A 25,908-nucleotide genomic window follows, 5' to 3' on the forward strand; every position below is an offset into this window, starting at 1 on the left:
CAGGCACGGCGGCGCTCCGGAAGCGCCTGGGCCAATCAGCGCCGCGCTCCTCCCCCTCCCCGCGCCCGATTGGCCCGCGCCGAGGGCGGGGACCAGCGGGGGGTCCACACGTGGCGCCCGGGGCGCGGGTGACCTTGGGAGGGACGGGGCGGGACGGGCGGGGGAGCGCGGGGGTCACCTCTCCTGTCACCCCTCCTGTCCCACAGCTCCAGCCCTGCCTGCCGTGCACCCTGAGGTGCCTCTCCCTCAGCCCTGGGGTGTCCCGCGATCCAGGGATGCCTCTCGATTCCCTCATAAGTCGGGAGCTTCCCCCACCCTACACCGGGCAGGGAGCAGTTCCGGCCACCCCCAAAGCCCCCCTCCTGGAGACCAAGCCGGTGTGCCAGGCCACGGCAGGGGCTGGGCATGGGGCCACTGTCGTGGGTAGCAGAGCTGGCCCTGTCCCCCCACCGTGGCAGGGCAGCCCCGGTGCCCAGAGTGATATCCAGGTGCTCGGGAGGGAGGGAGCTGCCTGGGGGATGAGTGGCACAGGCACGAGAGGGGCCGTGCTTCCTTCGTTCTTCAAGTCCAAGTTAGTTGGATGGGCTTGGCCAACCAGCCCGAGGGAATGTGTGGCTGCTGGGGATTCAGGAGTTAAATCAACACACCACAAATTGAGGAACAACATTAGGGAATAAGTGATCCTACTAAATTCCTCGTGATCCCAAGCCATGGGAAGGCAGTGTGAGTCACTCTGGAGAGGAGCAGCAGAAGGGGAGTCAGCCAGGAGGTGAGACCACCCACTGTGGTCAGAGTGGCCAAGGAACACAGCACCAGGGTGAGTCCTGCCAGGACCTGCCGAGCTGGGTGAGCAGGAGCGGCGAGGAGAGTGGGGGAGCTCACTGAGAGGGTGTTGGTTGGTTGAGGATTACACCTGGATACAGCTCCGGTGGTGGTGTGCTCTCGGAGTGCACCTCCTTGGTGGGCACTTGGTGAAGAAATGGTCTGTTAACGTAATTGTTGCCAGTCTAGATGGGTTTTGCTGTCTTGATTTGTCACTGGTCATCCAAAGACAACTTGTCAAGGCAGGGGGATCTGGGTTTCTGTGGGATTCCAGCAATCCCATGTGGATTGCTGCTGTGGGCTGTTGATGGAGGTGTTCCTCTGAGAGCACCAACACCAAAACTGGGGTTGTTTCTCTGGTTGTGGTGGTTTGTGTGAGATGCAGCTGCAGATGCTATAGAGAAGGACTTTATATTAATGATATATTAATTTATCTAACCTGGCTCTGCACACACATTTTGTGCAGGGTTGCTCACAAAGATTTCCCCCTCTCCTGCACTGCAGGAGCTGCAGATAACAGCGCCGTGTGCTGTTGTGATTTCAGGTCTTGGCTTGGAGCGATGGACAGTGTCTCCTCTTCCCCTTCCCCCTTCCCTGCCAGCTGCCCCACCGAGCTGCCTGAGAATGCCACTGACCAGGACTACTACTCCGGGCTCCAGAAGACCATGCACATGCTGTCCATGGTGGTGTACGGCATCGCCTGTGTGTTGGGAGTGACGGGGAACGGCCTTGTCATCTGGATCACAGGCTTCAAGATGAAGAAGACGGTGAACTCCGTCTGGTTCCTCAACCTGGCCGTTGCTGACTTCATCTTCACCTTTTTCCTGCCCCTCAGCATCGCCTACACTGCCCTGGGCTTCCACTGGCCGTTTGGGAAGCTGCTGTGCAAGCTGAACAGCACCATTGCCTTCCTCAACATGTTTGCCAGCGTCTTCCTCCTGACCGTCATCAGCATCGACCGCTGTGTTTCCGTGGCCTTTCCCGTCTGGTCTCACAACCACCGGAGCCCGGAGCTGGCGGCCAGGATCGCACTGGGAACGTGGGTCCTGGCTCTGCTCCTCAGCTCCCCGTACCTGGTCTTTCGGGACACTGTGGTCAGTTCCAGGAACGTCACCAGCTGCTATAACAACTTCGCACTGTCCGACGACTACTCGTCCGAGGCAACGCGGAGGCTGTGGAGGGTGCGGCACAAAGCCATGATCGTAACGCGCTTCCTGTGCGGGTTCCTCGTCCCTTTCCTGGTGATTCTCATCTGCTACAGCGTTGTTGCTGTCAGGCTGAAAAGAAGGCAGTTGGCCAGCTCTGCAAAACCCTACAGAATCATCATTGCTGTCACAGTCTCATTTTTCCTCTGTTATTTCCCCTATCACGTCTTCTCCTTACTGGAGATATCCAAAAACTCTTCCAGCCATGAGATGAAACTGGCCCTTTTCATAGGGATCCCCTTGGTTTCCAGCCTTGCTTTCTTCAACAGCTGCATCAACCCCATCCTGTATGTCTTTGTGGGGCCGGATTTCAAGGAGAAGTTCCGCCAGTCCATCCTGTCCACCTTCGAAGGGGCCTTCAGCGAGGAGTCGGTCCTGGGCAGCCTGAGCAGCCGGAGGAAGTCCAGGTCTGCTTCGGAAGCAGAGGTCCCGAGGTTCTGAGTGTTTCTCTGCAGTTTCCCTTTTTTCAGAGCTCTAATGGCAGGACTGGGGGCTGTGAAGGGCTGTGCAAGGTATAATTTGGTGTCTTGGGAGTATCTCAAACATACTGTGACACAATGGAAGTGAAAGAACTCTCTGGAGCTGCAGCAAGGTGGGTTAAAGTAGCAGCATTTTACTCCTTGTGCCTTTTGACTCTTGTTCATGCATCTTTCAAAGAAACAGGGTTAAATGCAATGTCTCTGTGTATTTTTTGTAAGACACTCATCTTTTCTCTCCCCAGGAAGGACGAATCAGTGGTTGTGCTCCTGTTACTCAGGTTTGATGTACAGCATAACTATTTCTGAGCAGTGATGGTTTGTGTTTGTGTTTGACATGTTTCCAGCCCTTAAATAGCGGGGATCTGATATTTTGTGCTGTTGGTGAATGAACATTAAACCCCAATAAATTTCTGTAAAACTTACCCAGCCTGTTGTGTTGCCTGTGGGATAAAACGTGTTGATCCAACCTGACTGAGCAGGTTTATCTTTGGTAATAGAACAACTAGATAAAAACAATTAAATACCCAGACTTTGGAAACAAACCACTGGCATTAGCAGCAGCTGTCTTGAGTGAAGCAGGCAGGACACGACCTGGGTGTGAGGACTTGCCTGGGGCACTTGGACTACATGGATCTGATTGCCAGACCCTGCCTATGGCTTATTGTTGGGCTTCAGACCTTTGGGTATGTTTGAAAAACAGTGACTTGGAGGAGAAAGAAGAGAAGTAGCAGAGCTGAGTCTGGTCAAATTTCACATTTGCAAATTTCCCTGGAGGAAGATGGTGGAGGTTTTCTTCTCAGGCTTCAACAGCTCCTGAAACTCTTAAATTTTTGTGAGTAGAAAATGTTGGTCACGTAACCAGGAACGGTAGTGTTGAGGTGTTGTCATTCCCAGCCCACCCTCCTCAGGGTATCACACCCCCCTCTCCTGCTGTGCCCAATTCACCTGTAAAACAGCCCAAGCCACCAATTGTCCTGTTCATCCTGTCAGAAAGCTGCCTTGGAGCCTCGCTGCTCTGATGGCTGGAAAATCTCTGACTCCCAGCCGGAATCTATGAATTTACATGTGCCTCACTGTTCTGCATGGATGACGTTACCGAGTGAGAGCTGTCACTTGGACATGCTGGGGATTAATTATGGGTCTGCTGGGCCATGCAATATTGAATGAAGGTCGTGATCCTAAAGGCACACATGTACTTAACCTTAAATTCATGCACAAACCTGCTGAGAACAGGGAATGTAACATGACCATCCGTATGTCAAGCTTGAGTGAACAGAGAGATTTACCCTTTGCCACAAATTGCTGCCTGTCATCCAGATAAAACTGCAATGTTTGCTATGCAGCACGTAACTCCAGGGCTATTTACTTGCTCCTGTGGTGAACTACAGCATCGATTGCCGTGTCAAGGTTGTGCAGACCTGCGTTTGCTCTTTCTGGTTTTCCTTATCTGTTTGCAGATCCCACGTAATTCCTTGTGACAAGAGACTCCACGAGTGCTGGACCAAGACCTCAGACTCCTGTCATGCCTCTCTCCTCATCCTGGCAGCCTCGAGACTCAGGTTTTAAAGTGTTGACCTGGTCTGTGGTAGGGAAGAAAGCAATTTTCTGGGTCATTTAGAAATCTAAGGTGTGTGAAGTTTCCCAAGGGACAACATGATTTGAATGAAGGAGAGTGTCTGGGTGATCCAAGGAATTGCCACTGGAATAGCAGTAGGTAACTAAGCTATGGAGCAGGATGTGCTTGACATATAGGTGGATCTGTCATCCCCGGTCTGATCCCTGCCCTTTGTGTAATAGGAAACCGTGCTGACAGAATATGGGCCAGGCTGCCAAGGGACTTCTTTCAAGATAAATCTCCTGTTGTATTGAGTTCCCTCATGTTCAGACTACCTCTTTATCACAGGGATAATTGTGGTAGTCCCTCATTCCCAACTAGGAGGCAGGCTGTTCATTCTCTCTGATACTCGCATTTGCCATATGCTTATCTAGAAAAGCTTGAATGAAGTAAAAGGGGGAGGAATTCTCCAACCAGCAATCCAAGGAGGCTGAGCGGCCGCTTTGGCAGCTGTGCCCCCTTCTGACGCAGCTTTGCTCTCAAGGCTCTTTCAGATGCCACGGGGTGGGTGGAACAGCCTGAACCCCCCCCAGTATTTGCAGTCATTGAGAAAGGTGCTGAACCCGCTGCCCTGCTGGTGTGAGGCCCTCATTGGTCCCACGGAGGGGCTGATCCGACAGCCCCGCTCCTACAAACAGTGGGCTGGGACGTGCGGAGCCACTGGAGCGCGCGGGGTTTGGGCAGAGCCACTGAGGTGTGGGGGTTCAAGCTGTGCATGGAGAGCCTTAGCTGGGAGAACAAGCAAGTTTTTAGCAAGCATCTAAGCCAGGGATTTCACCAGGAGCTGTTGCTGCCTTGCTTTGGAGGAGAGACTATTGCAGGTGACTCTGGAGCTGGGAGAAGCTGCAGAGGTATCAGGGAGGAAACCAGCCGAGGAGGACATGGCAAGCGGTAACTCAAGAGGAGAAAGTGTTTTCTCCCTGGGACCCGGATGGGAGCATGGAGATAGAAACTGGGCTCAGAATAGTTCAGAGGAAAGAGAGAGGAAGGAGTGGGAACTAAGCCTTGAAAGTACCAGCAGCAGAATAGTGAATACAAATTAATGGGAGGGAGACTGCAGCAGGTGAGGAAGTTCTCGTTAAGGAGAGCTTAATGAGACAATAAAAGCCTCTGGGAAGCCTAACGGTCCCCCTGCCTCTCCTCTGGTGAGACTTTCCTGGTGAGTAAAATCTTTAAGTGTCTCACTCTTGAGCTTGGGGAATTGATTTGTTAGATAAGGTTAAGGAAAGACAGTGCACAGTGGTCTGAGAGCAGAACCTCTTCCACAGCTTGCTGAAATCAGGCAGGAAATAAGATGGCAAATTAGAGGACCTGTATTGGTCAAAAGCTTCTCTGTGCAGGAGAGATGTTGGTAATAGTGTGAATAAGTGATATAGGCTGGGCCTTACCCAGGTCTCCTCAGCCTTTCTTGGCATAGCCAACGGGTGAGGGTCCTGCTCCCAGCAAGGGGGTTAACCTGCTCTTCCTGATCCAGGGCTGGTCCTGGTTGGCACTGAACTGGGGCAGACACAGGGTGCTCTTTGCTGGTTCCACTTTGCTCCTTCCCTGCACCTCTCCCAGCTCCTGCTCAGTGTACAGGGCAGGGCTGGTACCAAATCTTTCTTTACTCCCCCAAGTTGTGCACCCAAGGCACAGGACCTGCTCTCCTGCACTGAATTCTGCTTTAATTTGCAAAGTCGCTCTGCAGTGACCAACTTGAGTCCTTCCTGTGTGCTCACGAAATGCCTGCACAGGGCATGGTGCCTGGGTGCTCTCTGTAGAGGAGCTGTAGCTTAGTGAGGTAAATGGCAAACCATGCTGGGACCCAGTGGGTAGGACAGGGAGGAACAGAGCACTAACTAGTGTTTGGCACGAACTGAGCAGCTGTTCAAATTCCCTAAAATGACGTGACTTCACTGCCCAGTTCAACCACTTTTGTCTAAATGCGAATCAAAGGGCAAACCACAGCCACAAACATCAGGTGATGGATGTGAGCAGGATGTGATGCAGACTTTGCAGGACAGAGCTGCCCACACACAGCAAAGCAAAGACAGTCTGGGAAACAAGCAAGAGCGGCTACCACCGGCTCTTGTTTCAGGGCAGTGTTTGTCCAAACCCTTGCACCCAGCTCGAGCTGTGTGTCTGCAGGACCTGTTCCACAACGAGTATTCCCACAAACGTCTCGTCTCTTTGTTGGGGAGGCTGGCTGGAGAGAACCCTGTGTCCGTGCCAGAGCTGGTGTGGCAGATCTGTTAAACATTACAGACTGACCCGGAACTGGGAGCACAGTTTGGACACAGGAAAACACACTGAGCTCGGGGAGTCCTTCAGTCAAAGTTCTGTGACTCAGGGAGAACAGGACTGTGACAAATGAGTGGGTGCCTGTTTTCTGCAGACAGCCAAGCAGTAATATTTGATAAAGCAATGAGTGCTATCTACAGCCACAGCCCTTCACAAAGAGAAGACGTGTTCTCTGCTCCAGGGCCTTTTTTAAGGCACTTTGCTTCCCAGACGTGGGGGATGCTATTTCCAAATCACTCTGAAGACATGATAAAATTACTCCTCCTTCCCTCCGTTCTGAAATGCATTTTATAGCCACTTTGAGTTCTGCCTCCCTAGCTGGGTAATATCCAAGGCAGAATCTTCTGGAAACTGAACTCAGTTGTTCCCCAGGCAGAAAAGCCAAGGGCAGGGGAGCAGGGAGGTGGTGGCCTTTGGGCTGTGCTCAGTGTGGAGATATCTGTGCTGCAGAACCTCCCTGCGGGCTCAGAGGGACTGTGTAGGGTAGAGGATGCTTTTGGGATGCCTTGTAGGATCCTCTTTCTGTTGGAGGAGACCAAACCTATTCACAGGACTCTGTCAGGATCAAATCAGAGTGTTTCTTTGGCGTGCCAAGTCTGATAGTTCTCACTGTCAGGTGGTTTGGTAGGTGACTTTTAATATCCATCCTTTTTTTAAACAAAAACAACCCTAAACAAACAAATAAAAAAAAGCCAACCTGTCTGAGCAGTGATGGATGGAGCACAGGAGCCTGGATGACAGCAGCATTTATCTTCTCTCAGGTGATGGATGCAGGCTGTTGTCCAGCCAAGTGCTGGATGAGCAGTGCCCCTCACCTTGGCTGGACTAGGTGTGTATGGAGGGGGTTTTTTTGCACATCTCTGCTTGCCAGGGTCACATCTGGATTAAGGACAACAAATCTCTGTGAGCCAGTGTATTCACACCCAGCAAATTTTCAGCATTCCTTAGATGACTGCTAATTGAATAATTGTAAATGAAATAAAATCCGTGTGCTCATCTTGGAGCAACTGTTCGTTAAACTCTTAGTGTTTGGATAGCATATTGTCAGATTAACAAATCCCTCTCCCTTGGGAGCTGAGATTTAAACTCACATTCCTCTGATCAGGAAAACAGAGGTGAGAAATTGAGAAACTGATTTTTTTTTCCCCCCTAAGAAAACAAAGGCAGTGCCGTTATAAAAAGGATCGGAAGACAGGATCTCTTAGTTCCTGGTCCTGTGGCTTGCTTGAGCAATGTCAGGAATTTGGGGCAGCACAAATCAAACAGTCAGCAAGTTCTGGGTGCCCTGGGGTATTGAAAAATGCTTCTGGGGAAGGCTGCTAATTGCATTACGGGTCAGTGCTTCACCAAGTGTCGTTTCTAGCTGTTCTGCATCAAACTGCTCTGCCCCACCAGGCTGCAGCGAAATCCTGCGACAGAGACTGATGCCAAGAGAAATCTCTTCTGCTCTGTGAAGAGGCCAACAAAAAGCTCAAAACCCCTTCCCTTTTGTCCTAAAAGCCCTGAAACAAAACAAGAACCTACTGGGGTCAATGACCCCGAATCAATTGTGGAAGCACCAGCCTGGAAACAGGAAAACACAGACTGGGAACAGTGGGGGTGGCGAGGTGCTGGGAGAGGTCTATTCTCTTACCCCCCACTGTAATTTGGAAGAGGCTGTAGGAAAGTCAGAGGATCAGTGCTGCATCTCTGAGGGTATAAAGAGGCTGATGGCCTCTCTGCTCACATATTTCAAACAGATGTCTTGGCTTTGTGTGAGCCTGCAAGTGGAGTGCTCGACATCTGGCAGCTGCTCCTGGTTAAATGGCTTCTCCTTCCCCAGCTCCCAGTCTGCTGAAAAAAGTAAAAAGAGGAGACAATTGATGAAGCCTTGGAATGAGTGAAGCAAGAAGGAAATGTGAAACACAGGGAAAACACTCGTCCACGAGTATTTAAGGTGGAAAATGCAGCTCATAATGGTTTCAAACTATGAATTTAACATTGTCCTTTCACAGGCATGTTTAAGTGAGGCGTTCAATGGCTTTTCCTCCTCTTTCACATCAAGGCCAGCGTGGACAGAAATACCTGCTGGGATGCTAGGCTTTGCTCCAGTGCACCCTACAGGCCAAGAATAATCAAGTTAATTGCTTTTTGTGAGAAAAGCTGCAGCAAAAGTACCTAATTTGTACCTTTATACTAAATGCTAAAATTCTGATCCATAAAACACTGTTCATTTTGGGCATACTGAGAAGCATAATTTAAAACAGGTTCTAGCCATGCAGTTAGAGGAAAAACCACAATGTTTGGGTTTTTATTTAAAGCAGGGACCTTTATTCTCCTATGTCTGTGTGGGATGACTGTAACTTCCTCAAAGCCGTGAAAGAACAGTTTTGTCATGGGTGTCCTGGGATAAAGCCAGTGGTTTGTTGGTGTTTTGTTTGTTTGTTTTTTTGTAAACAGGGTGTTTAAAATAAGAGTCTCGCTGCAGATGTCAAAAGAATCTTCATGCAGTTTAATCAATGTACATGGCAAGGGGAGTCCTGACAGGGGACTGTGGATTAATCATGTGTGCTGGTGACAGGGAACTGAGACATCACTGATTGTTTCTTTTCCTAATTTACTTTCCAGAGGTGCCCCTTTCCCTGCAAACACTGCTGGCTCTGCTGGCAAAGGCCGGATGGTACCACGGGGACCAGCGCAGATGGAGAGGATCAGCCACAGCGATGGAGGTGCCCGGAGCAGCGTGGCAGCCGCCCGTCTGTCCGTCCATCCCTCCGACAGGGCTGCAGGCGTGGGAGCTCCGAAACGCGGCACCCTGCGGACATCCACTGCTTTTATTCCACGTGGACTTTGCACCGGGGCTCTCCCAACCCTGGCAAGGGTCTTTTTTGGTGGGTGGGAGCTGAACTGCGGCGTTGGTGTTCTGGTTCCCACATTGTGCCAGACGGGGACCCAGAAGTGCCCTTCTCTTCGGCAGAGAAGGGCAACAAGGCTGGTGAAGGGGTCTAGAAAATGTGTTTTCTGAGGGAGCTGAGTTTGTTTACCTGGAAAAGGTTTGTTTGAGCCTGGAGGAGGCTCATGGGAGACATCATGGCTCTCCACAACAACCTGAAAGGAGGTTGCAGTGAGGTGGGGACTGGTCTCTTCTACTGTGAGTGCAGTGAGGACTAGAGGAAACAGTCTTAAGCTCTGACAGGGGAAGTTCAGATCAGATAGCAGAAATTTTTTTTCACTGTTAAGGTGGTCAGGCATTGGAACGGGCTGTCCAGGGAGAGGAGTCACCGTATCTGAAGGGTGCTTTCCAGAGGCCTCTGGATCTGGCGATGGGTGAGATGCTTTAGGGGCTACAGTGGCAGTGCTGGGCTGGCGGTCGGACTGGAGGATCTTCAAGGTCTCTCCCAACCCTGATGGTTCTGTGATTCTATGACCCCTGTCCCGGTGCCTCCCCCTCACTGCGGGGCTGAGGGGGAAGATGGCGCCGGGTCCCCTCAGCGCGGCGCGAGCCCGTGGCGGGAAGGGGGGGGGGGCGTCGCCCCGGGCCCGCCCCTCCCGCCCGCGCTCCCTCCCTCACGCCCCGCCGCCATCTTGCCCGCGGAGAACTGGAGGGGCTGAGCTCCGCCGCCGCCTCTGCCTCTCCCTCTGCCTCACCCCCTCCTTCCCCTCCGGCCGGGCCGCCTTCTCCCGGGGCCGGGGGGCCGGAGCCGGCAGGTAAGGCCTTCAGCGAGGGGCGCTCCCGCCCGCTCAGCCAGCTTCAGCTGGCTGTGTGGGCAGGACATCCCCCCTTCCCCACACACGGGGTTCTGCCGCCTGAGGAAGGGGCTACGTCGCCCTCCCTTCAGGGGATGGGGACTCTCTCCTGGGCGGGCCCTTTGCAGGGCTTCTCGGGCTCCCCGGCAGCCCCACAGGTGAGGAGGAGCGGCGTGGGGCTGCGATGTGCACTGGCCGCTCCAGGATAGGAGGGATGGGATCCGCAGGGACCACTGGGCCTGTGTAACCCACCTGGAGCAGCTGAAGGATTGTAGGGAGGCGTGGGCTGGAAGGGTCCCTTAGCCCAGGGGGATAGATGAGTGTGGAGGGCCGGGAAAATTCCCTGTGGGGAGATGGGTGAGAGGGTGCAGATTCCCTCCATCCCACGAGGATCCATTGCTTAGTACCATGGTTATCCCATACAGTTATTCCTGCCTCTGTTGCTTTCTGTGCGGACATGCTCAGTTCATGGAGATGTAAAGCCATGTGTACCCAGTAATTGTTGTGTTCATCGTGGCGTGTCTGTGTAACTGTGTGCAGCCCAAAAGGCAGGGCAGGAGTTGGTGCTTCAGCCTCTCTGGTGCCTGTGTTGTCCCAGACCTTGCCCACCTCAAACCAGAGGGTTTTGGTCCCAGGTACCCATGTGGAGTCACGTCTTTGCACATCTAATAAAGTTCTGCCAGCTTGCTGTCATCCCAACACCCGTTTCAAGGTTGATTACTCTTTAAATGCACCTTCCCTCCTCACACACACCGTGGCCCACTTGTAGCTGCTGAAGTGTGACCACAAAGAAGTCCTTGACCTATGATGTGAAGAGGAGTGTTTAGTGTTGCTGAATACATCAATATCTTATGGTGGTATAAAATGCACCTTGAGCAATAATGGGGAACAACAATTTTGTCTTTCAGCAGATCTCTTAATGCTTCTCATTTCCCTAATCCATGGAAGGAAGACACACAACTGGAGGGGGGGGGGAAGAGTGCCTTCTGTATGAATGCTTTTAGTAACAGGGAAAGTTGTATCCACGTTGTTCCCATCCAGCCACACAAGCTCTCAGGTGGTGTTCTGAGACCTAAAAGCATTTCTAGTCCGTGCCTTCTTTGGAGCTGAGATGGATCTTGAGCACTGTTATGAATATTTGATGGGTGATGGCCATTAGTTAACAGCTGGGAGTTGCAGAGAGTAGCTGAGCAGCAGAACAGAGAAACACTAGCCTAGAATTAGGTTTATCCTTAAATTGTTGGGCACTTTCTTTGGCAGGGATACAGGTCTGGCTTTTGAGGTGTGGGGGGTTCACCTGGTTCTAGTAGAGTGAAACATCCAGGGGTTCTGAGGCTGAAATTGTTGCTGTTTGTGCTCACTCTCTGCACATTTTGGAGGTTCTGATGACAGGCAGGTTTTCATTCACAGCAGTTAAGCAGAGCTCAGACTGGGCATCAAGAGATTTGTTGTTAGGAAATTCCTGGCTTGACTTTGGCTCTTCATGAGAGTGAATCGGGTTCCTCTGTGACAAAATCAACCTGACCAAGACAATGTCTAGTTGCAAAGATGAGGTGAAGAGTGTCTTTATAGAGCCAGCCAGCTATCCCTCTAATACAAAAATGGTTGGTTTTTTCTTTTTGTTGCTGTTTTGGAGTACTTAACAGTTGATAAACCATCAGCTTTTTCTAATTAATTACCTGTGACTATTTGATAATTATGTGTCTCAGCAGAGAGATGTTTATCAGGAAAGAAGTTACTTCTTTCATAATTTAAGCCATTCATATTTAATATTTCCAGTCCTCTACATAATTCTGAAATGGATGATAAAGCATTATATTTCTTAGACAGAAGTGAGTGAAGTGCAGTAGCCTAGGACTTTTTGAGTTGAATTCTACTTTGGTCTGTCAGGGGCTGCTGGACAATGTGATTTTTTTTTTCTTTTATTTGACTAAAATATTACAGCAGAAGAAGTCAGGAAAATGTAATTTATAAAGAGTAATAAAAAGATGGAAGCCCATCAAATCCTTGGTGGGATTAGTGGTTTGTGCCTTTATTTGAAACAAAAAAAAAATTGTATCAAATTCCTCATGATATTTTTCTCCTGTTTTCACAGGAGAATTATTAATCTCAAAGAATGACAGCAGCTGCTTCAGCAAGTGGATTCATTGTGCAAGAGGTCATTATTTACAGCTGCCAGCTTTATTGAACTCTTCCTTACGTTACATCCCTATTTGTAAGTTTATCATTTATTGCAAAGTGATGAAAAGAGACACAGTATGGAAACAGACTCTTCTAGCCAGGACCCAGGAGCTCTGTTCAGCTCCATTCTGCCCCTGACTGGCTTTGTGATCTTGGAAAAGTCAATAAATGTCGCTCAGTTCTGTTAAATGAACTGGACAAGCTGATGGAAAAGAGGATCTCTGTCACTAGATGATAGCCTGAGGAAAACAGTTCAAAATAGGAAAAAACCTGTTAAGTTAGGAGATTTTCAGGGGGAACTTTGGAGAGCTCTAGGGAAGCTGTTGAAGTGGGGAAAACAAGTACTAAGGATGCTGGAAAATACAGGCTTATAGGAAATTCTTCACTTTCAAAACAGGGAAAATTCTTGTTTTTAACATTGTGGCTCTAACTGACTTTTGATCTCTTGCAGTCTTTTAGAAGTGGAAAAACAACTTAGGGTTGATGTTTTGTGTGTCATCAACTGAAATTGGGGCCATCATGAATATCACCAAGGGTGGGCTGGTGCTGTTTTCAGCTAATTCCAATTCATCGTGCATGGAACTGTCCAAGAGGATTGCTGAGTAAGTACAGTCTTATTTTATTAATTCTGATTTCTCTCTTTAAGGAAAATTACATGGGAAAACTGCCATGGTTTGCAAGAACGTGGTGTGTGCTCTATTGCACAGTGTATTTCAGCAGCTGGAGTAGGAGAATAATTTGTGTTGGAATTGTTCCGTGGCAGGCTGGGATTGGCTGCAGCACATTATAGGAAACACGTGGGCAAAATTAATGTTTGGATAGTGTTAAATAATCGTGGCAGAAGTTTTTTATCATTTTCCTACTCCTTGTAGTGGGGTTTTCTTAGGCAGCAAAACTACATCTCTCCTGCTCGCTGTATATTTTGGATGGGAACATACCTTTAGCTTAAATCCATGAATAGCTTCAGCAGAACTTTTATGGCTTAAGTAAATTTTCACCTTGCTAATTAGGATGCATAACATTACTGGGGATATTTCACATGATGGATTTCTTCCCGAGACTTATGTGCCCAAAGTTAGGTGTGGACAGGAGGAGAAAGGGGCTGCAAAGGAACTCAGGTTACGTGTGGCAAGAATTTGGGCATGAGTGTGTGTCATATTCTGTTAACTGTCTCCTTTTTGTAGTGATGGGGATCTGTGCTAATCCTGGCATGGAATAAATACAGCAGACATTAGTCTTCCATTATCCATAGAACAGTGCTTGCTTTATTTCCTCTTCACTCTACATTGACTGTTTTCTATAGAGGAGAACAACTTAAAAGTTGTATGTTGCCATGTGTATGTACATATATATATATAGGGCAGGAAATACATATTAAAAATTAGAAATTGTTGCATGATTTAGTCTTCAAGCATTTTTTTTTCTGCTGCTTGTTCTTCTGAGCTTGACTTGAAAATGAGTTTGGCTTAGTCTGCAGTGCAGAAACTGTAGGTGCTTTTTAAAGAGATGTCCACTGTAATTATTGGTTTTATGGTTTGGGACTTTCTTTCCTTGGTTTTCTGCCGTGGAATACAGCATTTTCAGTAACTGTTGCATTGTGGGATTTGCATTTGTTTTGTCCTTCCTTTCCCCATATTGACTTCTCCTTGTTTTCTGTTCCTGCAGGCGCCTGGGAGTTGAGATGGGGAAGGTTCAGGTTTATCAGGAGCCAAACAGAGGTGAGCATTTAATTAGCAAAGCTGGAATTGTACCCAACACTGATGTGCATGTGTTGGCTCCCCTTTTCTTAGACTCTGTTGAGTTTTGCTATTGCAAATATTACATATTTTTCTCCTTGGCAGAAACAAGAGTGCAGATTCAGGAGTCTGTGAGAGGAAAGGATGTGTTTATCATCCAAACAGTTTCAAAGTGAGTAACTGTTTAAAGACCCTGTGCTAGCATTTGACATGGGCTGTCCATAGGAATGCTTCTGGTTTTAATTTTAGTCATCTCTTATGTGATACAGTGCAATAAGCTTAGATTAACTAGATAGAGTCTTTTCTTTGTTGTTATTTGTCTTGGGTTTTTCTTTTAATATGTGCACAAAGCTGACTTTGGCATAAGCAAACTTCTCTTATTTTAATTTTCAGTGAATATATCAGTGAAATATTCCCCTGGGTCCCTGCATTCTTTCCCTAAGTGTATTCTTTTCCTTATGTCATTCTCTTTAAATTTTTCCCTTTTCAGCTGCCCATCTCTAGCTCCATCACAGAGCTGTAAATGTAGGAGGAAAATTTCCTGGGCAATGTGTCCCACGATTCAGAAAACAGCATCTTTTATTTTAAGTGAACTTTACAAATGCTAAGGCTGTTTTTTTAATGGCAACAGAAATAATAGGTCTTAGTTGATGATCACTTCTCTTAGAGAACAGATGCTAACTGTTAAGTATTTAGCTTGCTCTTGGCTTAACAAGAGAAGAATTTGTTGTATGTACAAAGTATTTTTTTTTAAAAAGCATATCTATATGGGAAAATACATATATTTTGTGGACAATAGGAAGTGATATTGGGGATAAATTATGGGCTACTTTTTTATAGCAACACCGTCCAACAAAGACAGCTGAATTGTCCAAAATGGCAGAGTGAAAACAGTAAAGAAGTGTAATCCTGGTGAAGAATTCAAATGGTGGGCCCAGGGCACTTGCCATCCTGAAATCCAGAGCTGGAAGCTTAGTGAAGTTTGCTCAGTCTCCATACTTTGAGCTACCCTGGCATGAAATTCCTGGAGTGGGTATAAATCCTGTGCTGAATACAGGATTTTTGTGCCCGGGATACAGAACTGGCTGTTTGTCGTTGCAGGGATGTGAACACTACGATCATGGAGCTCCTCATCATGGTGTATGCCTGTAAAACCTCCTGTGCCAAAAGCATCATTGGAGTGATCCCTTACTTCCCATACAGCAAACAGTGCAAGATGAGGAAAAGGGGCTCCATTGTCTCAAAGTTACTGGCCTCAATGATGTGCAAAGCTGGTAAGAGTGTGGGCTGTTCTGAAATTATCAGGGCAAGGGGGCTCCTGCTGTCAGCTTCCAGGTTTAGAGAGGTCTGTGCACAAATTGGGACTCTTTAAAAATAACTACTGAGTTTTTCATGTGTTTAAAACCCACGTAAAAAGGAGAATTAGAAATTCTCTCATTAGAGATTGTTTCTAATTAGAAACGTTTCCGAACGATGAGTTTGTAAAAAACCCAAACTTGAAGCAGCCATTTTACACTGAGTCCTACTGAGTTGGCAAAATGAGTCTGCTGGGCTCAGCTGCCATGGTATCCATCTCTTAATACCATTCTTTATGTTTTTAACACTCTTGAACAGTTGTGCATTGTCATTTCTGGCCTGTTTTTTACCTGTTGGATGAATGCACTTTGTCCTTTACATTTGAGATGATGTGGGAGAATGAGACTATTCATTTCCACAGCCTTCAGCACATTTTCTGCTCCTTTCCTTTCATTCCCACTGCTGGGAAAAAGCAGGCATTCATACCAAACACAGTGTGAGCTGGTTTGTTATTTTGAGAGAAGTGGGGTTTGGTGTTTGGGAGTTGGGCCCCTTTTTCAGGAGTTCAGGACTAGATGAGTGCGCCGGGGTCTGTGACATAGGACAAATTAGTGCTTCCATTTTGTCCCGTGGAGAAGGATCTTACCTGCCTCAGTGTGGCACTGCTGAGTCAGTTATGTGGAGTGTTCTGAGGTTCTTTTAAAAAGGCATTGTAGAAGTCTCAAAACATGTTAATGCCCCTGTGCTTAAGAGGGACATAGTTAATTTGTTATGTACTTTCACTGAGTGTAATGTTGTTCTCGTGCAGCTTGGAGGTTTTCTGGACAAGCTTCAGTGAAACTTAGAAAAACAAAGACTGTCTTGTCTTGTTCTCTCTTCCTTTTCTTGATGTGCTTCTCTCTATGTCTTGTTCCTTTTTTTTTTTAAGGACTAACTCATCTTATTACCATGGATCTACATCAGAAGGAAATTCAGGGCTTCTTCAACATTCCAGTTGATAACTTGAGAGCATCCCCATTTTTACTGCAGTACATCCAAGAAGAGGTGAGGAAGGCCTGCTGTTACAGTTACTTTTTTTTACATTACCTTTTTTGTCATGTCTCAAGGCATCTGAAACAAATTCCTCTGAAAAGATTAACTCTTCAAACAGAATTTTAAGGGGAAAGGACCAGTTTGTGGCAGGGAATGGTGTTGGGGCAGTTGATTATTTTCCTCCCCACGTGCTTAACTTTTACTTCCATGGAGAGCTGGTGTTTTCTTACCTGTGCAGCAACGCTGCTCTATCTTCTTAGATATATTCCCCTAATACTGGGAAAAAAAAAAAAGTTAGGATTTCTGTGCTCTTGATGTCCTCTTCCTTTCCTGTTTCCAGTTTCCTTGACGTTTATAGGATGGAGTGCTTGTGTGGGTGTAATTAATATCTCATGATAAAAGCCACTTTGGGAATTGTAAAGTATGAGAGAGCCTATTGATCATGCTCTGAAAGCAAGCCCAGCTGATTTCTTGTGTGGAAATCTCACCCACTGTTTGTTCAGCATGTCTTGACTTGAGCAGCTTAACTTGGGGCGTTCTGAGCTTCCATTTCTCCATCTTATTTTTACAAGTGCTTTGAGAAGGGCTACTGGTAGATTCATCCATGCAAATTGTGCAAATGATAATTGTAGGTATAAGATACATGTTAAGCCTCTGACTAATGATAATTTGGAATAAAGCAAATGCTTTCTTCCTGGTGAGAGAAAAGGTTGGGTTCACTCTTACTTTTGGTTCCAAGCTATTTCTTTTTATAGGGTTATGAATGCCCCAATTTAAAAACCAAAATGAAACACGCCCCACCCCACCCCCCTAAGAAAACCCAAACCCACATGATTTTGTTATGACAGTGTTAAAATCTGTTTGGGGAATCAGTTACCATTTGAAGCTCTCTTTATCATTTCATTTGGTAATAGAATCAAAGAGGCTGGCAGAACAAAACCCCAGGCTTTGGCTTTGCCACAGTCATTCATCTTGTGTTCCAGGAGAGTAGTATTGCACATTGTAAGGACTTCCTAAGTTAAAAAAAAGGGAAAAAAAGTGGAAAACCAAGTATGCAGACACAAGAGAGGTCGTACCTTTAGATGTTGCTACAGTGTGTGATTTATAGTCGATAGCAAGATCGTGGTCCTGGTTTGGTCTTGAAGGACTTTTTGAATCATGAGCTTTTAATGGCTTACAAAGAATTGTTGCAGCTTTGAGTCTGGCACTGCTGTGCAGTCTAACAAATGAACATTTACAGAGGGATCTGAAGTACGTGTAGAGAAGTCTTAGAAGATACTTTCAGTTCTTTATTTCTTCATTCCTCTGCTCGTCCATGAGGGGACTTGTTAAAACTAGAGTTGACTGACTGGATCTGATCACTTGGGATCTACATTGGCAAGTACCTTGACCAGCCAGGTCGTTTATAGTATCTTAAAACTGTGATCCAGTGCTGCTCAGGAGGAATTTAGTATTCATTCCAAGTTCCTGGTGGCCACAACTTGCTGGATATCCTTCATTGGGAATGCCAGAGCTTTCAAAGCAGTTGGAGTCATGATGGGGTGCATGGAATAGCATGAAATGGAGTCCAGCTTGGTAAGAGTGGAGGCCATTTAAAAAGCATTTAACTGAAAGGTGAGAGGACGAGGGCTTGTAGTTGTTCCTGTTGGGAATTTATGCATAGGTGTGAAGAGAATTACTCAGTGTTGTGGGATGAAGACAGTCCAATCAGTGAAGCTCATGTGATATGAAAATAATTTTGTTGGGTTTCCTCTGTATTGCTTAGAAAATGTTGGCTACTTGGTGTCTTCTCTTTCCTGTGTGTACAAGTTAATCCCAGAGTGATGTAGCTCTTTGTTTTGAGGAGTTGTTGATACCTTGCTGCTTTGTGGATGACACTTCTGGCTTTCCGACTTCATTTTTGAAGAGCTGAGAACAAATTTGGTAATTTGGCAGGGGAAAAATGAGGCAATGGTGTCTGAACAAGATCAAAGCCTCTGTTATGTCAAGTGACAGGCCCTGCCTTGTCCATACCTTCCGTCATGTTAATCTTTGTAGCCTCTTGTATAACTGAGTGTTTGTAAAGGACAGAACATGCTGAATTCCCAGTGTTAGAGGTGGAGTTAGTAACATTGTGGGTTATTAACGTTGCCCGACAACGTCCTCGGAAAAGTTCTTGTTTTCAGTTGATTAGGTCCTTGCCCAAATTTTTTTCTTTCCCGTGCTCGTTTCAGGGAGAGCTTTTGGAAATACTCAGCCAGCACAGTTTGTGTGTTTGAGGAAAAGATTGTGGAAGAACTTACCTTGCCTGTGTTTGCAGAAAACCTACTTGTTTCTATACCCTGGGATGAGTATTTGACATCTTGACAGCAAGGTGGTGAGCAGCATGACAGGGTGTCAGCCCCCCAGATTTGTGCAATTACATCAATTTGCAGGTCCCTTAACTCTGGGAGACCTGCTCTGTAGGACCTTGCTTGGCTGAGAACTGTGGCAATGGAGAGAGGGCCAGCCAGGTTCTCTTTCAGCTGCTCTCCATAGAGATGGATCATCCCAGGGAAGCACAGTGAAGGAAACTACTGAGTTTGCAAGGAATGGGGTAAGATGAGATATGAGAGGGAGCGTAAGTTGCTGTGGAAGGGAGGGCTGGAAGTGTGAATAGTGGAATGCTTGGGAAGTTATGGACAAGGCAAGATGAGTCTGATGTGGAGTCACTGTTTGCAGGGAAAATGGAGATGAGGATAAGAAACTTTTGAGAGATGGGGACTAAAATGGTGGTTAAACAGAGAGCAGGAGTCTGGAGTGAAAAACCAGTGTGAAAATGGGTCAGGGACAGCGAACTGAGGAGTAGATTGTGTTTGTGAAACGTGACTGAAGTCTCTGTCAAACCTCAAAAGGAAATCCAGACTTCCTGACCTTACCCCTCTGGTGCTGTTGACGTTTGCAGCAGCATCTCCTCGTGCTGTCAGTGTGGAGGACAGTTTGCAGCACTGTGAGACTGTGACTCCAGGAGAGTGCAGTGAACATGGAACTTTTATCCCTTCTGATTGTCCATAGAAATAGTCCGTGTTATGTGATAGAGAGGTGTGACTTTTCTCAGTGTACTCTCTAAAGCAATAGGAAATGGGTGAAATGCTGTTTTCAAGTGATGAAAGACAATTAAAGTTGAACAGGAAACTTTAATTTTGATGGTTTCCTGTTTCTTTCAACACTTGTCTGCCTAGCTCTGATGTTCTAAAGCAGTTACTTTTCCGTAATCTCTCCTATAACATGGGGTATATGAAAGGTACAGTTCCAATATCTGAATTTTCTAAATACCTGTTTTTACTGAGCTGTCAACTCTGATCATTTACCATGGATTCCTGAGGTTGCTTTCTTAGGTGAAAATGTTCGATGCTTAAAGTTCTTCTGGCAAAATAAAGTTCTCTGATTCTTACTGAGTTTAAATTTGTCTAAAGATATGAAGTGGACATTGCTATCTGTTATTTACTACAGATACCAGACTACAGGAATGCTGTAATTGTGGCCAAATCTCCTGCGTCTGCAAAGAGGTGGGTAAGATCTGCTCTCTTGCCTTAGAGCAGGAAATCTCTGTTGGGATTTTGTTCTTAGGATCAAGTGAAGGACAGATATCCAATAATTAGAAGATGCAGCCTTCAAACCCCTCCCAGTTCTGCCTTGTCAGCTGTGTAGTTTTTACATCATCTCTGTAATCACAATAAATCTAAGGAGACTTGAAAAAAACAAACAAAAGGATGAGGTAAATCAGTGCAGTGCTTATGATAAAGAAGGTTTTTAATCATGTTCTATTTGTGTGCATTTACATTTTAAATTTCCTGCTGTAAATGAAGAAAAATGGCTGGAAATGTAATGCCATTCATCCAAAGGAATTGCTTAATGTGGGCTTAACTATAAGAACATGGTTGATCAGATCCTAAATACAGATGGTGAAACAGGATTTGATATTTGAGAAGATTTTGATTGTGAAGTCCTTGTGGTTGAATGACTGTTCTTAATCCATGAAGCTTTTTAGTTGACTGTTCCCAGATGCTTTGGAATTACACTGCTGTCAGCAGGTGCTGTAAGAGCTGGACAATGGTTTAAGAGATGCTGTATTTGCTGTGGTGACAAACCAAGAGTTTGTTGAAGAGTTATTTAGACTTTCATGCCAAGGAATTTGTGATACTTTGTGTTTTTGTTATTTTATGTAACAATTCAACTTGTGTCATCTTTGTTCTCCAGCAGTACTTTCTGTGATTTCTTTTGTTTTGGCCAGTCATTTTCCATTTGTTTCTCTCCCATTTCTTTTCCACGGTGTCAGTGTTGCCACTTGGGTGTAGACAGGCTTTTGTTGAAGCATTTTAACACTCATCCAGTAATTGTCAATGCCAGCAAATAGTCTGTTCAAACTGACCAGACAGTTGGGTTGCACACACAGGGATTTGGGGAGGAGAGGTTCCCAGAGCTGTATTGTTAAACTTCTTCATGTGGACCTACGAGTATTTTAAGGGCAGTATTTGAAGAGGCACATTGTATTGGGGAAAGGGTGATTGGATGTTTCAGCCTAATCCAGGCTGAAAACAATCCAGGGAAATACTTGTGATGAATGCCTACTTGTGAAAAAGAACCCGTGCTTGGTGCAGTTCAGAATGTTTCTGCGGTTTCTGAGCTCACTGGAAAATTAATAAATCATTTTGCTCTTACTTTGAACTTTGTTCAGTTTAATATTGCATTTTAACATAATTATTATGGTTTTATTGATAGGGTTATGCCTGCTAAATCCTAACTCTTAATGTTTGGAATAATGATTACCTGTAATTAACTACTCATAATAATATTGTAACTGTATGATAACCACAGGGTGGAAGATTCTTCATTTTTAATTAACTGAGTATCATGATGGGCAAATTATTCTCTGGACTCTGGATTGTTTGGATAGTGAAACAAGGCTTAAGGATAGAGGAGATGATTCAGGCACGGGTCTGAGGTGCTGATGTTAGAGCAGAGTGACTCACTTTAGATGTGCTGGATTCACTTGGACCAGAGGAGGTGAGATGGGGTGGCTTGGGCAGGGTCCCAAACTTTGGGTGTGCAAGGGAAGGTGGGATAGATGTGCTAATTTACACTTGCTGCTTCCAGTATCTGGGATACAAGCACTGTCTGTGAAATTCCCATTTTCCTGGCTCTCTGCTTTGCCCACTCCCCCAGCTAACCTCACACTTCTTTCCAGAAATTTCTAATTTTAGTCAAAGAAATACCGCGCTGTGAAGGAACTTTATGCCAGCTAATAATAAAATCCAGGCTGTTCAGCTTGAAGTGTGGTTTGCCAGGCAGAATGATCATCTGGACCCCCTTTTCCACAGGGTATCTCAGATTGTGTCAGCAGGTCAGGGATATTGTCTTTATTTAGTGCTAAAAATAAATAGTGAACACTTTTTTTTCATGTGAATATGTATTTTTTCCTATGAAATGTAGACAATCTAGACATCAAGACTATTCTTGGTTACTGTTAGATGAGATTCCTAAAGCATTGGAATCCCAAGGATGCTGAAGGCTAGGGAATGGTTTTTGGCTGTTGGGCAAAGCAGAAGGGAGTAATCACAATTATGTGACTTGCAACATTTATCCTGTTGCTTCAAGGCCCATGTGGGCACTTTGAGAGTTATGCTGACTCACAAACCTGGTGGAATCAAGAGGGGCAAGTGGTTCCTTCCATGTGTCCTCCTAAAATTTTAGGATCATTTCATTTTCCTCTGAAACGGTAGAAATAAAATGGAAATAGGTTGGGATTGTATGTAGGTGAATTATTTTAAATTTAACGCGTTCCTGGTGTTTTTGAATCCTTTCCCTGCAGGGCACAGTCGTTCGCTGAGCGCCTGCGGTTGGGGATCGCTGTGATCCACGGGGAAGCTCAGGATGCCGAGTCTGACATGGTGGATGGTCGGCACTCCCCACCCACAGCCAAATATGTCGCTGCCATTCACCCCAGTTTGGAGATCCCCAGTAAGTAAGTGTGTGTGGGAAAGTGTTACCTGGCCTTTTCTTGGGGAATGGGGCTGGCAGTGATGGGCCAGCAAAAAGGAACTGGTGGTGTCTGCCAGCCACTTTGTTTCTGTGCTAAAATTAAGAATTCGTTGAACTGGTTCACAGTTTGAGTGTAAATGAATGTAGTTAATATTTTAACTAAGCTTAAAAAGATCATTTATGTATTTAAGTCCTGCTGGTTTTCCCAGTAATGCTGTTGAAATAGTTGTTGATCCATGTCTCTCTCTTAACTGTGGTGACCCAGCAGACATTATTAAAGTAAATCTTATAAACTTTCTCTTTTCTTTCTCCTTTCTATCCCTCTAAACCAATTTTCCCTTAATCAGTGCTGATTCCCAAGGAAAAGCCACCCATCACAGTTGTTGGAGATGTGGGAGGAAGAATAGCTATCATCGTGGTAAGATGTCCTCACTTCTCATCAAGGATGTTAAACATGTTAAAGTTGAAGAAATCAAGTAAACATTCTGTATCAGCCACTAAACTTGGGTTACTGGTGGACTTTTGATTCCATGGGGCAGGACTGAGCACACTGTGAAGTGATCCATGCGGAAAAGCAGAGTTTGGACCTTGTTTCCATGAGTAGGGCAGGTGAAACTCTGTTCAGTGCTTACCTGAAGGAGAGGGGTTTCAGGTGCACATCAGAGCAGGGGAGAATCGCTGTGTTTCTGTCCAGGAGTTTTAGTGAAGCTGAGATGATGGACATGGATCTGTTGGAGCAAGTCTGGAGGAGGCCACCAGGTTGATTAGAGGGATAGAGCTCCTCTGCTGTGAGGAAAGGCTGAGAGAATTGGGACTGTTCAGCCTGGAGAGGAGAAGGCTCGGGGTGACCTAACTGTGGCCTTCCAGGGCCTGAAGGGGCCGACAGGAAAGATGGAGAGGGACTGTTTCCAAGGGGCTGGAGTAACAGGACAAGGGGGAATGACTTTAAGCTGACAGAGAGTAGAGTTAGATTAGATATTAGGAAAAAATTCTTCCCTGTGAGGGTGGGGAGGCCCTGGCATGGGTTTCCCAGAGAAGCTGTGGCTGCCCCATCCCTGGAAGTGTCCAAGCCCAGGTTGGATGGGACTTGGAGCAACCTGGGCTGGTGGAAGGTGTCCCTGCCCACACCAAGGGGTGGAATGAGATGATCTTTAAGATCCCTTCCAACCCAGACCATTCCATAATTGTGTGATTCAGTCGTGGTTTCTCTAAAGCAGGGTGTTATCTCTGGGCTTGTCATAAAAAAGGGCAATCTCCTGATAGTTTGGGTTCTGTTGTACTTGCTAGAGCTGCCCTGTCAGTCTGAGTGCTGTGTGTGAGGCTGTGGTGACTCGTGGGTGACTCGGTGGTGTTTTGGCAGGATGACATCATCGATGATGTCGACAGCTTCCTGGCTGCAGCCGAGACCCTCAAGGAGAGGGGGGCTTACAAGATCTTTGTCATGGCCACCCACGGCCTCTTGTCTTCAGACGCTCCCCGGCTGATCGAGGAGTCTGCCATCGATGAGGTAAGTGTGGATTCTGAATCCTGATCAAATGATTGGGTTTTTTTAAGGAAACATCTGCCTGTCCTTAAGCTACAGCAGGAGAGGGAAACGTGGGAAGTGGTGAGGTGCTGGACTGCCAGTGTCAGTGGAGCTTTCCCCTCAGTGTTGGGGATATTTTGTACCTTCCTCTGGCTCTTCGTGGCAGAATGAATGAAAGAAGGACAGTGCCATTAGTATCCATGGCAATGTGCGGCTCTTCCTAGGATTTTGACCCTGACAATAATGTAAAATCTTATCAGCAGTGGTGGCTTGATAGGATCTGTGAAACTCCCTTTCACACTTCCAATAGGGAAGGTGGAAAACATAACAGAGCTACGTCCTCCTGATCATTTTTTCTTCCTGTAGGTGGTTGTTACAAACACAATTCCACATGAAATACAGAAACTCCAGTGCCCTAAAATCAAGACTGTGGATATCAGCATGATCCTCTCGGAAGCCATTCGCAGGATCCACAACGGGGAGTCCATGTCGTACCTTTTCAGGAATATAGGACTGGATGATTAATGCTTCTTACTCTAAAGAAACACCCCGGGCCAAACTGGAAGCGAACAGAGAACGAGCTGTGAAGCATCGTGCTTTACCTTAATCTTTCCGTTGAGCCACTTCTTGTTTTCTCTTGGTTTAAGTATGGAGGTAGAACAGTTTTTGAGAGCTTTTTTTTTTTTCTTTGCAGTTTTTTTTTTTTTTTTTGAGGGGGGGTGGGTGGGAATAAACATTTTACAAAAAACTGTTCGAGTTGCTTTTAGGTTAGTTGCACTATACAGGATGGAAAAATCCCACAAAACACTTGAGGCAAGAAATTGGCTTCTAAATTAAGCATTCCTTTTCCAAAGCTGCTTGCTACAAGTGCTTTAAATGATAACAAACTGAAGTGACTGTATAATATTTGCATTTTAAAAGCCAAAAAGGTTGTACTGTTGTATGCAGTTCAGTGATTTTGTAGGAGTGCTTTTATAGAAAAGCATATGGAATATGCACCTGTATTTATTTTCTGCAACAAAGAATAAAGACTTGTTTTGTGTGAGCTTTCTAAAAATGTTCATGTGCTGGTCCCTTGTCTTCCAGACTCTGTCCTCTTAAATATTGGCAGGTGTTACAGGTGGATATCAGGGAGCAACAGGGACTTAGAAACTGGCACAGATTGCCCAGAGAAGCTGTGGCTGCCCTATCCCTGGAAGTGTCCAAGGCCAGGTTGGACGGGGCTTGGAGCAACCTGGGCTAGTGGAAGGTGTCCCTGCCCATGGCAGGGGGTGGAATGAGATGACCTTTAAGGTCCCTTCCATCCCAAACCATTCTGTGATTCTGTGACTCAGGAATATTGTGGGGAGTGGAAATTCAAGCTGGCAAAATCCAACTCAGCTCATCACAAGTAAACTGGGCTTTTCTGAGGTTTCTTGCCTGGCCTGAAAGCGTGGATGAGTTAAAAAATACTCTGCAGTGCAGAGCTGAACTTGTTCGGGTTTGTTTTCCCAAGCATCCCTGGGCAGGTGTGGGTGGAACAGCCAGACAGCTGCCAGACGGCTTCTGGTCCTGGAGACTTGAGTTCCTCACCTGTTGCAGAGAAAACAGCTCTGAAATTGATGAGCATTTAGAGGTGGTTTGGTTTAATCTCCCTATCGTGTCCTACAAATGAGTATAAAACTTTTGGCATGTTTCAGAAGGGAAAGTTGACCTTTGTCGACACCAATTCTCTGCTTGAGAGGAACTTCCAAGGGCTTTCTTTGGAGGGTTCATTGACTTCTGAGGATAAAAGCAGGTGTTTTCCTTAACGTTAATGAGTACACCAGGCTGATGTATTCACACTTGTCAGTACTTTGGATGTGTTAATGCAGGTCAAATTCCAGCAGGGCAGCGAGGGGGAAGGTTGGCTCCTCTCAGGGATGTGTGGAGCTGCTCCCGCTGCTGCCGCGGCTCCTTCAAAGGGAGGAGGAACGCTGACCTAACTCGGTGATGGGCATATTAGTTGCACTGTGTTTATTTTATTAGTGAG

At 46.3% G+C, this 25,908-nt stretch overlaps 2 protein-coding genes across 5 annotated transcripts; both read left to right on the forward strand.

The window, feature by feature from the left end:
• Nucleotides 1-131: 131 nt before the first annotated feature.
• Nucleotides 132-2,928, forward strand: LOC135423272 (chemerin-like receptor 1). Its single transcript, XM_064673345.1, has 2 exons — nt 132-817; nt 1,367-2,928. The coding sequence occupies exon 2, from the start codon at nt 1,383-1,385 to the stop codon at nt 2,466-2,468; it is 1,086 nt and encodes a 361-aa protein (XP_064529415.1). The 5' UTR covers nt 132-817; nt 1,367-1,382; the 3' UTR covers nt 2,469-2,928.
• A 6,759-nt stretch (nt 2,929-9,687) lies between these two features.
• Nucleotides 9,688-24,954, forward strand: PRPSAP2 (phosphoribosyl pyrophosphate synthetase associated protein 2). 4 transcript variants are annotated; one of them, XM_064673342.1, is made up of 12 exons: nt 9,688-9,707; nt 12,223-12,342; nt 12,760-12,910; nt 13,974-14,026; nt 14,150-14,216; nt 15,146-15,318; nt 16,269-16,384; nt 19,844-19,899; nt 22,203-22,351; nt 22,720-22,790; nt 23,733-23,879; nt 24,264-24,954. In XM_064673342.1, the coding sequence occupies exons 3-12, from the start codon at nt 12,792-12,794 to the stop codon at nt 24,420-24,422; spliced, it is 1,110 nt and encodes a 369-aa protein (XP_064529412.1). In that variant the 5' UTR covers nt 9,688-9,707; nt 12,223-12,342; nt 12,760-12,791; the 3' UTR covers nt 24,423-24,954. The 4 variants fall into 4 exon arrangements, with proteins under 4 accessions (XP_064529412.1, XP_064529410.1, XP_064529414.1 ...); XM_064673340.1 differs by lacking the exon at nt 9,688-9,707 and adding an exon at nt 9,935-10,088; XM_064673341.1 differs by lacking the exon at nt 9,688-9,707 and adding an exon at nt 10,264-10,285.
• Nucleotides 24,955-25,908: the final 954 nt, after the last annotated feature.

Source organism: Pseudopipra pipra, chromosome 16 (assembly GCF_036250125.1).
Source record: "Pseudopipra pipra isolate bDixPip1 chromosome 16, bDixPip1.hap1, whole genome shotgun sequence".
Lineage (NCBI taxonomy): Eukaryota > Metazoa > Chordata > Aves > Passeriformes > Pipridae > Pseudopipra > Pseudopipra pipra.